This window comes from Prunus avium, chromosome 6 (assembly GCF_965620075.1).
Source record: "Prunus avium chromosome 6, drPruAviu1.hap1.1, whole genome shotgun sequence".
Lineage (NCBI taxonomy): Eukaryota > Viridiplantae > Streptophyta > Magnoliopsida > Rosales > Rosaceae > Prunus > Prunus avium.
In genome coordinates this window covers 7,716,984-7,730,236 of record NC_142289.1, presented here as the reverse complement: position 1 = coordinate 7,730,236, position 13,253 = coordinate 7,716,984, and the positions used below count along the sequence as shown (strand labels likewise).

Below are 13,253 nucleotides of genomic sequence, written 5' to 3'. Positions count from 1 at the left end.
GAAGGCACATGAATTGATTATAATTTTTCTGTTCCCATTTAAAAGAAAAAAAAAAACAACGTTACTGCTGGTTACCCAACGTGTGTACCTTCAAAAAACACGACCGCCTTTTTCTTAATTATTGAAGAGGGAGATTCAAACTTGGAACCTCTTTCAACGTTGAGAAGAGAAGTACCACTAGACTAAGATAACAAATAGTTTACTTATCTCGATATCATCTTGATATTAGGTCAATACTGTCAATATTGTCCCATTATTTCGATAGAAAACAGTCTCAGATAGTCTTTATAGGATCATGTCTATATTGAAGGTATTTGATAATATTTCCCTTTTTCTCTTATCATTCTAATTTTTCCGTCTCCACCCGAATTATATGTTTAGAAATTTTTTCTCATACATACTATCAAGATGTTATGGAGGTTCGAACTTGAGACCATAATCGCTGGAGACTAGACCCCATTGGCTTAAATACTTGAAATGCATAACTATAGAATTCATGAGCATATATGTACCAAACGTCACACCATCATGACAGTGCAAACACTAATTTTACCATTCGGCCAATGCATCAAAACCACGATTATGCCCCTTTTGCATAACATAATCTTAATGTCCACATATAAACAAAAATAGAAACATCATAATTATAAATAATTAAATTTATACAAACACACAGAAGCTGAAGTTGACTCTGGGCATCTGAGTTTTCATTGCAAGTTCAAAGCAAAAGAATGGGTCCATTTTCTTTGCATCACGAGAAGAAGATGAGAGGCCCAAAATATATGGTGGTACACGCACTCCACACCAATAATGGAGCCACAAATGCTTCCATTTTTTTTCAAATTTTTTTTGCACCGACTTTTGTTCTTAAGATTATACATCAAAGTTGCTAACGGGTCTAACCCAATAGAAAATGGCCTTACCTTACAGACTAGTGATATCATATTCGAATTTCCATGTGTGTGAGAAAATTCTGCTACCTGTTCCTAGCTCTGGCCACACACAAAAAAAAATTATATCAAAGTTTTATTATTTCATGTCCACCACTAAAAATAAAGCCCCTGCCTAATTTACACTACTGGTTGCCGTCCATTAATGGCTGGGTCGACTCATTTCAAGCTTTCTTACATGAAGTTTATAATTGCGGTTCAACCATACGTGGCAAACCCTAAATTTTAGCCCTAGATTATCCATCAGTCACGTTTTGTTTTAACTTTAATCTCGGCATGTGGCGTTCGGGGATTGCCTGCTTTTTTTGGACTAATAAGCTCTCCCACTTTTTAATCTTTTGTGGTTGCCTGAGCCTGAGATATGTGGCTCTCTGTCTTTAGGGCCAAACCAAGCCTTCTGTTCTGTGTGTCATCCATTTGTGAAAGTACCAGTCACATTCTCAGTGGCCTTCGTTTCCAAACATTCTGAAATTAACTTGTGAACATGGAACTTGGACTTGACCCATCAATTTGCCAATCAATTTGCCAAGGTTTATTTGGGTTCCTGCTTGAACAGTTTTTTATATACGAATATTATTTTTGGCCCCTTCAGTGTCTACAGAGTAGTAATCAACTGTCTCTTGATTTAATGATATTTATCTTTCTAATGTTAGAATAATTCGTAAATTCAAATCTCATTCCTTCTCGTTGTTTAAAAGAAAAAATATGTCGATAAATTACACGAAGGCATATGCCGATTATATTAGTAATGTGGACTCTTTGTGGTTTAAATAAGTAATTCATTAAGAAACGTCAAAGCAACGCAAACAATATGAGTGGACTGATAACGCTATATTAGTCAACACAACATGTTTTTAATTGAAAATTTCACGTATCATAACATGAGTGGATTGATAATACTATCTCGAGATATAATATAACCGTATGCAAAACTATATCCCTTCAGGAAGTTCAACATGTTATAACATGAATGAATTGCTAAGCGCCACAACCCACAAAATCTCCAATTGTTGAATTAAATATTTTGAGATCACTTCAGTTACAATTAATTAAACCGAATGCCATCTCGAGAGAATACTTGTATACAAAATTCCATTGCATGTGTGCAGAAGCACTCTTGAACATGTGATGGGCTGCATGTAATCCAAAGCACTGACTCAACTGCAAACCACACTAAGAGAAGATCCATGTCTTGTGTTTAGCAACTCTTGTTCTTTTATGGGCATTTTTCACACCATGCATAAATCTTAGCACAGAGCCCAAACCAGTTATTACTTAAATCTTTTATGGGCAGTACTGTTCAGCTTAATTATTAATTAAATCTTACCAGATGGCTTCACAAAGTAAAAACTCAAATGGCTTCTTTTTTAATTTATTTATTATATTGGGAAAAAAGAAATTCTGGAGTTTCGATCCTGGATGTCAAGTAGGGGAAAGAAAGAGGCCACAACCACTGTGGTAATCCCGCATTGGCTAATGATTTCTAAATTTAAGAATTTGGATTAAATAAGAAAAAAAAAAGAACCTTTAGAACCAAATCTATTCAAATCATCATACAGGCTCTCTTATACATGTGTCAAAATTCAAATTGATTTGCTAGCAGACCAGAGACCAAGCCAACAAATGTAGAGAGCTAAGGCCAAATCTCAACAATAAAATCTTAAGATATGCAGGTCACATGAATCAAGCTGCCATATCCAACCACCTCCCAAAATTCAATTTTCACTCAAGCTACAAAAGTTAATTAGAGAAAACCAAAAGAAGAATATGGCCAAAAGTTGGGACCCAGATCCAAGCACCAATGGGGACATCAAACCCCACAAATTCACATGCTCTCTGTGAGTGAATTTGCCCAGTTGAATTAACTTTATTACCCACATACACAAATATTAATTCATTTAATATACTTGTATATAGTACTAATTATTTCATATAAAAGGGATGTATACATTTTTATTAATTATTACTATTTGCATGTTTGAGTTTGATCAATTAGGCCAGCTCTAATTATACTTCTTTTCTCCATTGAGCTTTGAAGATTTTCTCTGATATTCCTGAGAGCATCAAGAACCTGTCTAACACTTTCACTAAGTGGCTTCGATTCAGTGCTGGTGTAACAGGTAGCAGGCATACCGACAGGTACTAATGCAAGTGTATTATCAACATAATCCAAGTGACCATTCTCATAATTCTCAATCTCTGCCATTGAAGAATTTATGTTTGAATAACTGAAACAATTGCCAAATTTTATTTTAATTAGCTTAATTTAGCAAATCCCAACATGGAATGCCAAGAACATTTTTAAGTACACACACTAAGCTTGAAAGAACTTCTCAGGTTAATTGGACTTGCATACCTATTTTCATCAATCTTTGAATCTTCAGATTTGTGAGTTGGGTTGTGGCAAAACCCTTCTGGGGAAGGACATCTTATGCTAGAACTTGAACTGGAACTGGAAGCACTGGTACTTTGAGCAGTTGTGTTTTCTTCAGTGAAGAGACTTTCATGGCTTTGCTCAGATGTGGTGGTGTCTGCTACACTTCGATCAAAATTTTCTGAGGTTTCTGACTCTGTAACTTTGGATTTGGGTTCATGGGCTTCTGGGTCATTGGAGCCTGCTGATGAAGTAGTAGTGGATTGACTGCAAGATATTTCACTGTTTTTGGAGGAACTTGACTGTTGGGATTCTACTGATGTGGAGGAAATTTTCAAAGATTCAAGCTTTCTCTTCAAAAATTTGAGCTTCTTTTCAGCTCTGTCCTTCAATTTGATTTCTTCATTGAGCTGGTTCTTTAGCTCCATCAACTGTTCTAACCCCAACAATTTAGAACATTATAATGTGAATGTGACAACACATACTCTTACTCTAGTCTAGATTTTACTTAAGAGTTAGTATAATTTTTTAAAAGAAAAGTATTCAGTGCCTTCAACAGTAATTGAAATTAGAAAATTACCTTCTTTCCCATGAGTTCTGCATCCTCTTTTGCAACCCTTGAAGCTTGTCTCTCTGCAAGCAGTCTTCCTCTCAGGCACTCCAATGTCCTCAAACCACCATCTCCTTCCATCTTCCTATCACTGACACAAAACCCACATCACATTGTCAACAATGGTGAGAGAGAGAGATAGAGAGAGAGAGAGAGAGAGAGAGAGAGAAACCCACCTCCATTTTCCATCTTCCTTGCTAGCAGCAATCATTGTCTTTCTACTTGGTCTTTCAATGCAGCGAATTCTTGATCTCAATCTTCAGTATTCAACTGTACTCAAGAGCCACTCTCCCCCAACTATATATTCAACTCTACTCAAGAGCCACTTTCCGCCTCTTCAAAATTCAACTCTGCCCTTTTTGATAAAATCCTAAGAAAAAAAAGAAAACTTGAAATGTCCCTTCTTTTTATTTTCTGGTGGAGAATCTAAACTTGGCAAAAACACAGATGCCAGAGTCAATGTTTAGAAAACCAAGAACAGTAGTGTCTTTGCTCAATACCAGGTGGGAGATATTTCATTTACAGGTGACACTGCCTCTGTACTTCAGAGTATGTTGTTGGTAACTGTGATCATCTGCCAAAGTCTTACCTGTTCATTTATGCCCTCAGCCAAAAGTTTATATGGACACAAAATCATTTATTTTGTTGCCTTGGCTTTAAGCACTTGACCACTTTTGTTAAAGTTGTGCACCTAAACCATGCCCCATCCTTTGTCCTCACTCCTTCCATTTCTTTTAGGCCACTTTCCCCTTTTTGCCTTGGAGCTCTTTCATCACTGATAAGGCACTCAATGCTAAATCATATTAGGGTTTTGTTAATTCTACCATATTGTTTTTGTTTTCTAATAAGCAGGGAGTTTAGAGCAGTTAATGTATCAGATGTGTGAGTACCATTTTAGTTTTAGCTACAGACTTCATTTATTGATTTGCAGGCTTCTGCTGAGGTGGGAAAGGGGGGTTGATATTATATATGAATAGATCTAAAAATTTGAAAATAGATCTAAAATTTTGAAATTTGAAGGACATCAATAATACAAGTAAATGTTCTTGATGCAGCTATTTCTGGCTGTTACTGTCATGTGATTTTAATGAATTGTCCTCATCCTCCATCCACCTTGCTAATGGTTTTTGTTCACATTTTCTGTCATTATAGTTTTCTGTTTCTGACATAAACAGTAGCACAAAAACTAAAACAGTGTGTTTGCCTGTGTAAATTGGACACTAGTTGAATATCGAACAATGCAATTTGCAGATAAATCTTTGTTTCTCTGTTTTCTTATGCATTCACATATATGATGCAGACATATGCAATGAACACTCACATGCACCCGCATCTTGGATATAAATGTTAAAAACGCCCCACTTCCATTTTTAATTTGTTTCTTTCTTGGGTCAAATTCTGAATTTGTTTTCTAGATGGGATCTCCTCAAAAAATTGACACCACCATTTTCTTGGGTAGGTGGCTGCACCACCTTCTATTTTACTAGAACAATTTAGAAAACACCACTGCCCAAGTCACCATTATCATGTCCAATTGTGTATGCTTTGGTGTAAAAATTGAAATCATTGTATTTCATATATAATCATTCATAAAAAATGAAAGGTGAATATAATTTCTGTTTTAAGGGTGTGAAAAGTTGATTGGCTTGAACTGCACTCAAAGAAATGACTAAGCATATTTCTTTATTTGATCATGCGCCATCAATACATCTACTTACCAAACTTCATCTTTCCCTATTGAATATATAATGAATAAGAAGGCAAGAGCTTTAAGCACACTCATTGTCATTAACTGGACTGGACCACTTCAAATTATTGTGAGTGGGCCTTTGGTTTGGCACAGCGGATTATCCTTCCAAGTTTTTCATGATTTCAATATCAATCCAGTTGGAAGAGCAAGAATGGTCCAGCATCGATATATATGTTTTGAAAAACATTCCCATAGCTAAACATGTTGTTTAGTCTCTTGAACTTGTTTATGTGTAAACATTCCCATACCTACGATAGGCTTTCAAATGCTGCAACATTTGCTCCTAATAAAGAAGCTACCTATAAATGATCTTCGTGACAGTGTTATGGATAAGCTCAGGCTGCAACATTTGCTCCTAATGAAGCTTAAACCTATTTAGTTATCTTAAAATGCTGCAACAATCTCAGGTAGCTTAGAATTAGAGTGTCCTTGTCAATGGGATCTAACCCAGTGGAAAAGCGCATCAACTTGTAGACTAGTGGTTTAAGTTTCGAACCCCCATGACTTCTTAGTAGTGTGTGTGTGAGAAACCTTCCTCTTTCTTATAGTTTAGACTATCGCTTGTATTTCAAAATAGAAATAAAAATTAGAGTCTCCCTTTTTCCACCTTTTATAAAAACATCTTAGCTGTTGTCAGCTCCAAGCTCCATAAAACCATAAGCTCTTGCATTGGTTTTGGGCTTACGGAGTGATTTTGGGCTCATTTAGTTGTGGTTCAGCCTAGGTGGACTTCATCGCCTAAAGTTTTCTAATAATTGGCCAACCTGAAAACGGAGCCCATTCACATTTTATGGATGTAGGGGGATTTGGTTTCTTATTGGCTAATTTCATTTTTGGTCAAAAAATGTTTTCAATCTTAGGAACTGACCAGATTTTACTTTATAGGGTTGGTTTTATTAGTGTGTCCAAAATCTCCACTTGATTTAATTGGTGTTGTGTCAAGAGTCTCAGTTGGATCTGAACTTAGGTGAATTATAATTTTTAGGTTCCCAATAGAGGTTTTGTTTTTATTGTATGTGTGATTAGTATGTTGCAAATAGAGCCATTGCGAGACCCAGGAGTAGTTCCCCACTTAGGAGCTACTTTACCATATTCTAAATTCAATGGTTTCAATAAACTTCCTGCATTAGTTCGTTTGGGGCAGCTGGATCTAGAGCTACCCTCAACACTTCTTCTATATTTTTCAATGCAATTTTCAAGTCTACCCTCAATTGCCAATGACCAAATGTTTTATAATGTTGAAAGCAATTAAGGGATTTGAAATTGCAAATAAATATAAATAAAAAAAGAGAAATGCCTTTTTGAGGTGGTAGTAATATGGTTTCAAGTAGATTAAAACCTCATGTTATTGGAGTGGAAAATTATTTAATCAACAAAAATGGATTATATTTCATGACCCTATCAAACCAATTATGACCATTGGCTTTTGATAAATACACACATAAAACATCTGTTTGGCTCTCGTAGTCTCATTATTAGCTACGAAACTCATTTACATATTCCTATAGCCCTAAACCACATGCGTCAATATCAAGTATTATATATGTGTGATTCTCTACACGCCATTCATCACATCCATGCAAATTGCAATCCCCCCATATCCTAAATAAATCTCTTCACAGCCAGAAAATCCATAACCCATTTGATTGAAACACGTGTACTTGTTTATGATCACCATATACTATTACATATACAACTTTAAAATACACAATTACTCGATAAGGGCTTGTAGTTTAAGTAATTAAGAGCAGTTATCTTTGCATCTGAAATCGTATACAACTTTAAAATACACAATTACTCGATAAGGGCTTGTAGTTTAAGTAATTAAGAGCAGTTATCTTTGCATCTGAAATCGTGTGTGTTCGAATCCTCCTCCCATAATATCGCCTGTATCAAGAAAAATACACGATCACTGGAATTAAGTTAAATCTACTGAAGATTGGTACCTGATCTCAGCTGATCAATGCCCTTAGATTAAACCCCTTTCATTACCAATCTTAACCAAAACCTCCCACAGCCGTTGGATCTCCCCAAATACATCATCGGTGGGAAGCCTAAATCTACAGCATGGACAAGTGTTCCTCTTCTTCAGCCACCGCAAAATACACATCCAATGAAACGAGTGCCGACATGGCAATTCACACACATCTCTGTTTTCTCTCATCTCCTCTTTACATATCACACACTCACTCCCGCCACCTCTCACCTCCACCGACGGAAGCGCCACCACCGCCGCCGGCGACGCCGCCACCTCTCTCCCCACTTTCCCGCCATAGCAAAAACCCATGACACTGACAAATCTCAAGCACCTCGTCAGCACCTCAATGTAAGTAACCAAAGCCGACCCATTATAGACCCCAATGCCTGACACCGTCAACATGTCTTCAGAGTACAAGTTGCCCAGAATTTCGCGCCATTTTGCGGTTGGTGCTTGGAGGGCTTCTGGGTTGTGCTGGTGTACGTCGCAGAGCAATAGGAGCAGCAGAACAGAGTCGAGGTCTCGTTGCTTGACACGCGGCGGTGGCGGGTTGAGTTGGAAGTGGAGGGTGAGGTGGTGGAGGGAGGAGAGGAGGTGGTTGGCGATGAGGAGAGTCTTGTGTGGGAGAGAGAGGGAGTTGAGGCGGTGGAGGGTGAGAGAGAAGAGGATGGGGGAGGAGAGGAGAGAGGAGAGGCGGAGGTGGTGGTGGTGGGTGTGAGAGAGGATGGTGTGGGTGAGATCTGAGAGTTGGGGTGGGCTGAGTGTGGCCAGAGCAGCCATGATTGTTGTCGTTGCTGCTGTCGTTGTTTCTTCCATTATGGGATCGTGTGCTTGGACTTTCACCTTTTAACTGTTTTTATAGTGAGTGGAAAAGGTTGAGGAATGTTGTGGCTTTTTGTGTGAATTTTGGCTGGACTAGTTTGGCCATGGTGGTCTCTTGTGATGACCATTATGCCCCTTTGAACTTTTGTTCTATTCTTTTGCTAAATGCTGTGGATTATTATGTAGCCACGATTTTTGTAATGGATCAAAAACTTATAAATCAAAGTCCTGACATTCACATTATATCAGCTTCCATTTGTCATTACATGCTGTCGATTTTGCATTGATAATATTTTTTTGGTACAAGTGGAGGTTTGTTTTGTTGTCAAAATTTAGAAGAGGGAGCGGAATGTATTATTGGAGTTCGAACTTGAGGTACATATCTGTTGAAGTATAAGCAAAAATTAAAGACTTGCGAAGGAGAAAAATGAGAGTCGAACTCTGACATTTTAACAGTTGAGAGTAATCTCAATCCATTGATAATACATATTTGGAGTTTAATATTCTCTACCATGTGAGCTATTGTTTTTGTTCCCCTTCAATCTCTTTACAAAATAAATAATAGAGCAAAAACCCAAACTTGATAAGTTGCGATAAGAGAGTTGTTAGCACTTAGCAACAATACTAGTGCATTGGGTTGTGGGGTAGCTGAATTGAATGAAGTCGCTGGGGTATCTAGGTTTGTTTGTCCCTAAGTTAGTGTCCAGTTCACGCCCATTTGTCCTTCCTCTTTAATTATATCTACATAACCACAATAATTATGAATTTTATCAAGCAAAACAAGTAGAAGAAAAAAAAAACAATTGGCCCATCCATGGCTCGTTCCTCTTGTCCCCTGCACTGCTAATAATGCAAATGAAGCAGATGGAACTTAGCAACCATACCACAATATTCTTCGCTTCTCAAGGCTTCCTGTCACCTTTCACACTTACATGCACCGCCTACAGCTCCGACTAATCTTCATTGGAACTTGAGTAAATTTCTCAGCTTGCATCTGAGTTTGGAAAATGAGTGTCTAATTACCATTATGTCCCTTGCTTCTATAAGAACTCTTGGGGGCCTAAACAACATGTTTTCCAACCTGTGTCACTGTGTGGTAGGGTATGCAGGTAATCCCCCATTGGGTACCCTGGTCATTTTCTAGAGAAGACACAATGGTAAATCCTGTCATACATATCATTGGATCCTTCAACAGCAAGAACGAATCTACAGCTAGCTTTGTTAAAGTATGGCCAGGTTCATTCCAAAAGCTTTTTACAACTATTGGGATCTCAAAAGGCATATGTCAAATAGTGATAAGATTTTTAATCAAAGAATGAGTGTGATAAACAATAAAAAAGTGGGTGTAAATAGAAACACCCAATCAAATAAATTGAACTGCAAGGCATAGTACACTTGTAATGATGAATGAAACTTGTTCCTACTTCTGAGCAATTAAAACACTTGAATTTAACAGACCTGTAATATTGCACAGCATCCAGGTGCCACTTCTTATAAATAGGGTAGTTCTTAAACCCTCATCCAATTCCCATTTTGCTTGAGCCTTCCAGTTATGATGATCTTGGCTCAATTGTTAACACTCTCCTCATCTAATTCATCCTGCAAAACATAACCTTTTTCTTTCATCAACCCCAGCAGTCCTTCCAATATTTCATAAATCTCTTTGGTTCTTCCGTTTGATACATCTTTTGCTATAAAGCTTTGTAATCCATCACTTGTTTCAATCCAGCTGCTGCCAGGAATCTTCCTCAGTCCAACTTCTTTCATTCTCTCCCTGACCTTATCTGCCTCTTCCCATCTCCCAGCTTGTGAATACAAATTTGCCATGATGATGTAGTTCCCTGTATTATCAGGCTCAATCTGAAACAAACGATCACAGACAAACTTTCCCAATTCTACATCACCAGAAACTGAAGCCCCATTAAGCAGTGCACCCCAAACCTTAGCACTCGGCTCAACTGGCATTTTGTGAATCAAGTCTACAGCTTCTGTGAGTCGCCCAGCTCGGCTAAGAACACCTACCATGCAGGCATAATGCTCAACCGAGGGCTGAATGCCATATTTCGGAAACATGGCATCAAAGATCTTCCAAGCTTCATCTACCACTCCAGAATGAGCACAAGCTGTTAAGACTGCTGTAAATGTCACTTGGTCTGGTTGAATGCCATTATTTAGCATCTCATAAAAAGAACCAAGAGCCATATCAGCATCTCCATGGGATGCATAAGCTGAGATTATTGCCGTCCAAATGATCAAGCTCTTACCTCTTGATTGATTAAAAACCTGCTGTGCCCCATGAACGAACCCCAACTTTGCATAAGTATCGATAATAGCAGTCGCGACATAAATATTCGCATCAAAATTGTTTCTAACAGAGTAAGCATGTAGTTCCTTCCCTGCTTTCAGATTTGATAAATAGGATATTGCAGGAAGAATACTTGACAGTGTCACGGTATTTGGTTTGCAACCACATGCCTGCATTTCACGAATTAAATCTAAGGCGCCTTCATGCCTGTTGTTCTGAACTATACCTGAAATCATAGAATTCCAAGTACTTAATCTTGGCTTCTTACTTTCTCGAAAAAGATCCATGGCTTTGTCAACAAACCCATGAAACATGCAGCCCGAAATTAACGAACCATAAGTGACCTCATCCTTTTCACTCATCCCATGAAATAATTCTTCAGCATAATCCAAGCTACCACATCTTGCATATAGCCCTATGAGAGCATTACAAAGAACAATATCCATCTCAATTTGACTCTCATTCACAAACTGGTGAACCTCCATACCAAATATAAGATCATTGGACTGTAAACATGCCTGCAAGACACTAACCACTGTCAACCCATTAGGCGTTAACCTCCCTAATCTTAACATCTCCCGAAACAACTCTTTACACTCTGCGTAATAACCAGCCTGTGAATACCCGGCAATCATCGAATTCCACGACACCGTATCTCTGTCCGGCATCCTATCAAACAATGTTCTCGCCCATCCAAGCTCATCACATCTCGAGTAGTAAGTTATTAAAGAATTAGTAACAAAAACATCTGAATCAAACCCATGACGCAGAACAAAACAATGAACCTCCTTAGCCAATCTTGAACAGGAAAGCAGAGCCCCCAAAGCCTTCAAGACACACGTAACTGTGAAATTATCAGTCTTCACTTCGTCCGAACACGAAGACACCATAGCTGAAAACAGCTTCAGAGTTTCGGAATGCATGTTGTTAAAAGAATACCCAATGAGCATAGCATTCCATGAAAAGGAGTTCTTGTGGGGAATTTGATCGAACACCTTGCGCGCTTGGCTGAGGTGGTTGGTTTTGGAATACAAAGTGATGAGCTTTGAGGCCAGGAAGTTGCTGGGCACGACTGTGAAGAGGACGAGGCGGGCATGGAGCTGCTTGGCCTGACGGAGCAGGCGGCGGTCTGTGCAGTGCTGAATGAGTTGGCCATAAGCCCCGCAGTCGAGCACATCGACTCTGTGGAGGCCTTGTAGGGCTCGTTGGACGTAGCCGTTGGTGGTGGCCGAGATTTGAACGTTCAATGGCTTTGCAAACCACATTCATTTGTTATTATTCGTACAAGCTTAACTGCTTCTCCTTTTATAGCTATAGCTTCTCTATGTTACATCTTCTTTCTCACTATACCTGGACCCGGTTCTTATAAAAGAAAAAAAAAATTCCTTAATACTTAAAGTTAGCTTTGTATGCAAGAATATATATATATATACATATAAATAAATAAAACTACCCTAAAAAGACCAGTGATGGGGAAATTTTACTCCTAGAATACACATTCCTCTGCCAACGGGGTCTAGTTAGAGGAAAGTGACTTTGACTTGCAAATTAGTGGTCTTAAGTTCGAACCCTTAGAGCGGTTCCAGCGTTGAGCCCTTACCAGGACAGGAGGGGGCTCAAGCCCCAAATTCGTCTTCTAGCAGGCTGAAGCTGTTGGGGCCCACGAAACCAAGCCAGCTCTCAGGCAAAATGAGCCCGTGCTCTAGCCTAGGTTTACTGACGTCAACAACAACAAAAAAAATATAAAAAATACAAAAAAATTCAGAATTTTTTTATATCTCATGTGAATAGTTGTTGCCATGGCAATGGATGGAAATACCACAAGTCTTTTGCAAGGGCTGCCACTATTCACATAAATAGTAACAGCCCTTGCCTTGCCCTTACCCTTTGCCATGACAAAAGAGTGGAAGTGCTTTTATGGTACATTGATAGTGTGTGAGAAACCCCTCTCCCCTTACAGTTTGTATTCTTCCTATAATTACTCAGTTAACCGAATTATCATGTGACAATTTGTAATTTGATGAATACGCATTCCTCATAGAACAATTACCGAGTTATCATGTGACAATTTATTTTGAGAGGAGGTAGTGTATACTTGACTAATCAGTTACATTTAAAATTGTTTGCAATGGTATGACAAGTCATGACCCTATTCAATATAAAACTGTAAGTAATCGAGTGAGTTGGACCATATATTATTCCCTTTTTTTTTTTTGGGTCCTATGATTATACCTATCTCAAGTTTTAAGCTTTTTTTTTTTTTTTTTTCTATAACATTTATATATATTTTTCTTTTCAGTTGACATAAAAATGGATTATTTATTAAACAAACCTATTTTTCTTTCAACATTCTCCAATGAGTTGAGAGTATATTGTATCCATCGGAGTTGAGAAAAATTAGGTTTTGGGCATCCACATGGAAATGATAGATCTAAATTCTAATTAGGGATTTTTTCCCCCTTAG

The 13,253-nt window shown here is 38.1% G+C and overlaps 3 protein-coding genes across 7 annotated transcripts; all 3 read right to left on the bottom strand.

The window, feature by feature from the left end:
• Positions 1-2,843: 2,843 nt before the first annotated feature.
• LOC110767246 (uncharacterized) lies at positions 2,844-4,759 on the bottom strand. Of its 5 annotated transcripts, none has more exons than XM_021970731.2 (5): positions 4,435-4,740; positions 4,111-4,304; positions 3,905-4,025; positions 3,307-3,755; positions 2,844-3,178 (listed from the first exon to the last, which is right to left on the bottom strand). In XM_021970731.2, the coding sequence occupies exons 2-5, from the start codon at positions 4,143-4,145 to the stop codon at positions 2,917-2,919; spliced, it is 867 nt and encodes a 288-aa protein (XP_021826423.2). In that variant the 5' UTR covers positions 4,146-4,304; positions 4,435-4,740; the 3' UTR covers positions 2,844-2,916. The 5 variants fall into 5 exon arrangements, with proteins under 5 accessions (XP_021826423.2, XP_088111756.1, XP_021826425.2 ...); XM_088255630.1 differs by having other exon boundaries at positions 4,524-4,740; XM_021970733.2 differs by having other exon boundaries at positions 3,307-3,760; positions 3,905-4,019; positions 4,111-4,759.
• A 2,308-nt stretch (positions 4,760-7,067) lies between these two features.
• SGR9 (RING/U-box superfamily protein) lies at positions 7,068-8,596 on the bottom strand. Its single transcript, XM_021970735.2, has one exon. The coding sequence runs from the start codon at positions 8,476-8,478 to the stop codon at positions 7,654-7,656; it is 825 nt and encodes a 274-aa protein (XP_021826427.2). The 5' UTR covers positions 8,479-8,596; the 3' UTR covers positions 7,068-7,653.
• A 1,215-nt stretch (positions 8,597-9,811) lies between these two features.
• LOC110767226 (Pentatricopeptide repeat (PPR) superfamily protein) lies at positions 9,812-12,166 on the bottom strand. Its single transcript, XM_021970702.2, has one exon. The coding sequence runs from the start codon at positions 12,052-12,054 to the stop codon at positions 10,051-10,053; it is 2,004 nt and encodes a 667-aa protein (XP_021826394.2). The 5' UTR covers positions 12,055-12,166; the 3' UTR covers positions 9,812-10,050.
• Positions 12,167-13,253: the final 1,087 nt, after the last annotated feature.

What these genes read in the sequence shown, in the direction of transcription:
- LOC110767246 (XM_021970730.2), bottom strand. Translation starts at nt 4,145, where the DNA reads ATGATTGCTGCTAGCAAGGAAGATGGAAAATGGAG. An exon ending in CAGAACTCATGGGAAAGAAG is followed by an intron (nt 3,756 to 3,904) that starts GTAATTTTCTAA and finishes GGGTTAGAACAG; the next exon opens with TTGATGGAGCTAAAGAACCA. An exon ending in TCAAAGATTGATGAAAATAG is followed by an intron (nt 3,179 to 3,306) that starts GTATGCAAGTCC and finishes CAATTGTTTCAG; the next exon opens with TTATTCAAACATAAATTCTT.
- SGR9 (XM_021970735.2), bottom strand. Translation starts at nt 8,478, where the DNA reads ATGGAAGAAACAACGACAGCAGCAACGACAACAATCATGGCTGCTCTG.
- LOC110767226 (XM_021970702.2), bottom strand. Translation starts at nt 12,054, where the DNA reads ATGTGGTTTGCAAAGCCATTGAACGTTCAAATCTCGGCCACCACCAAC.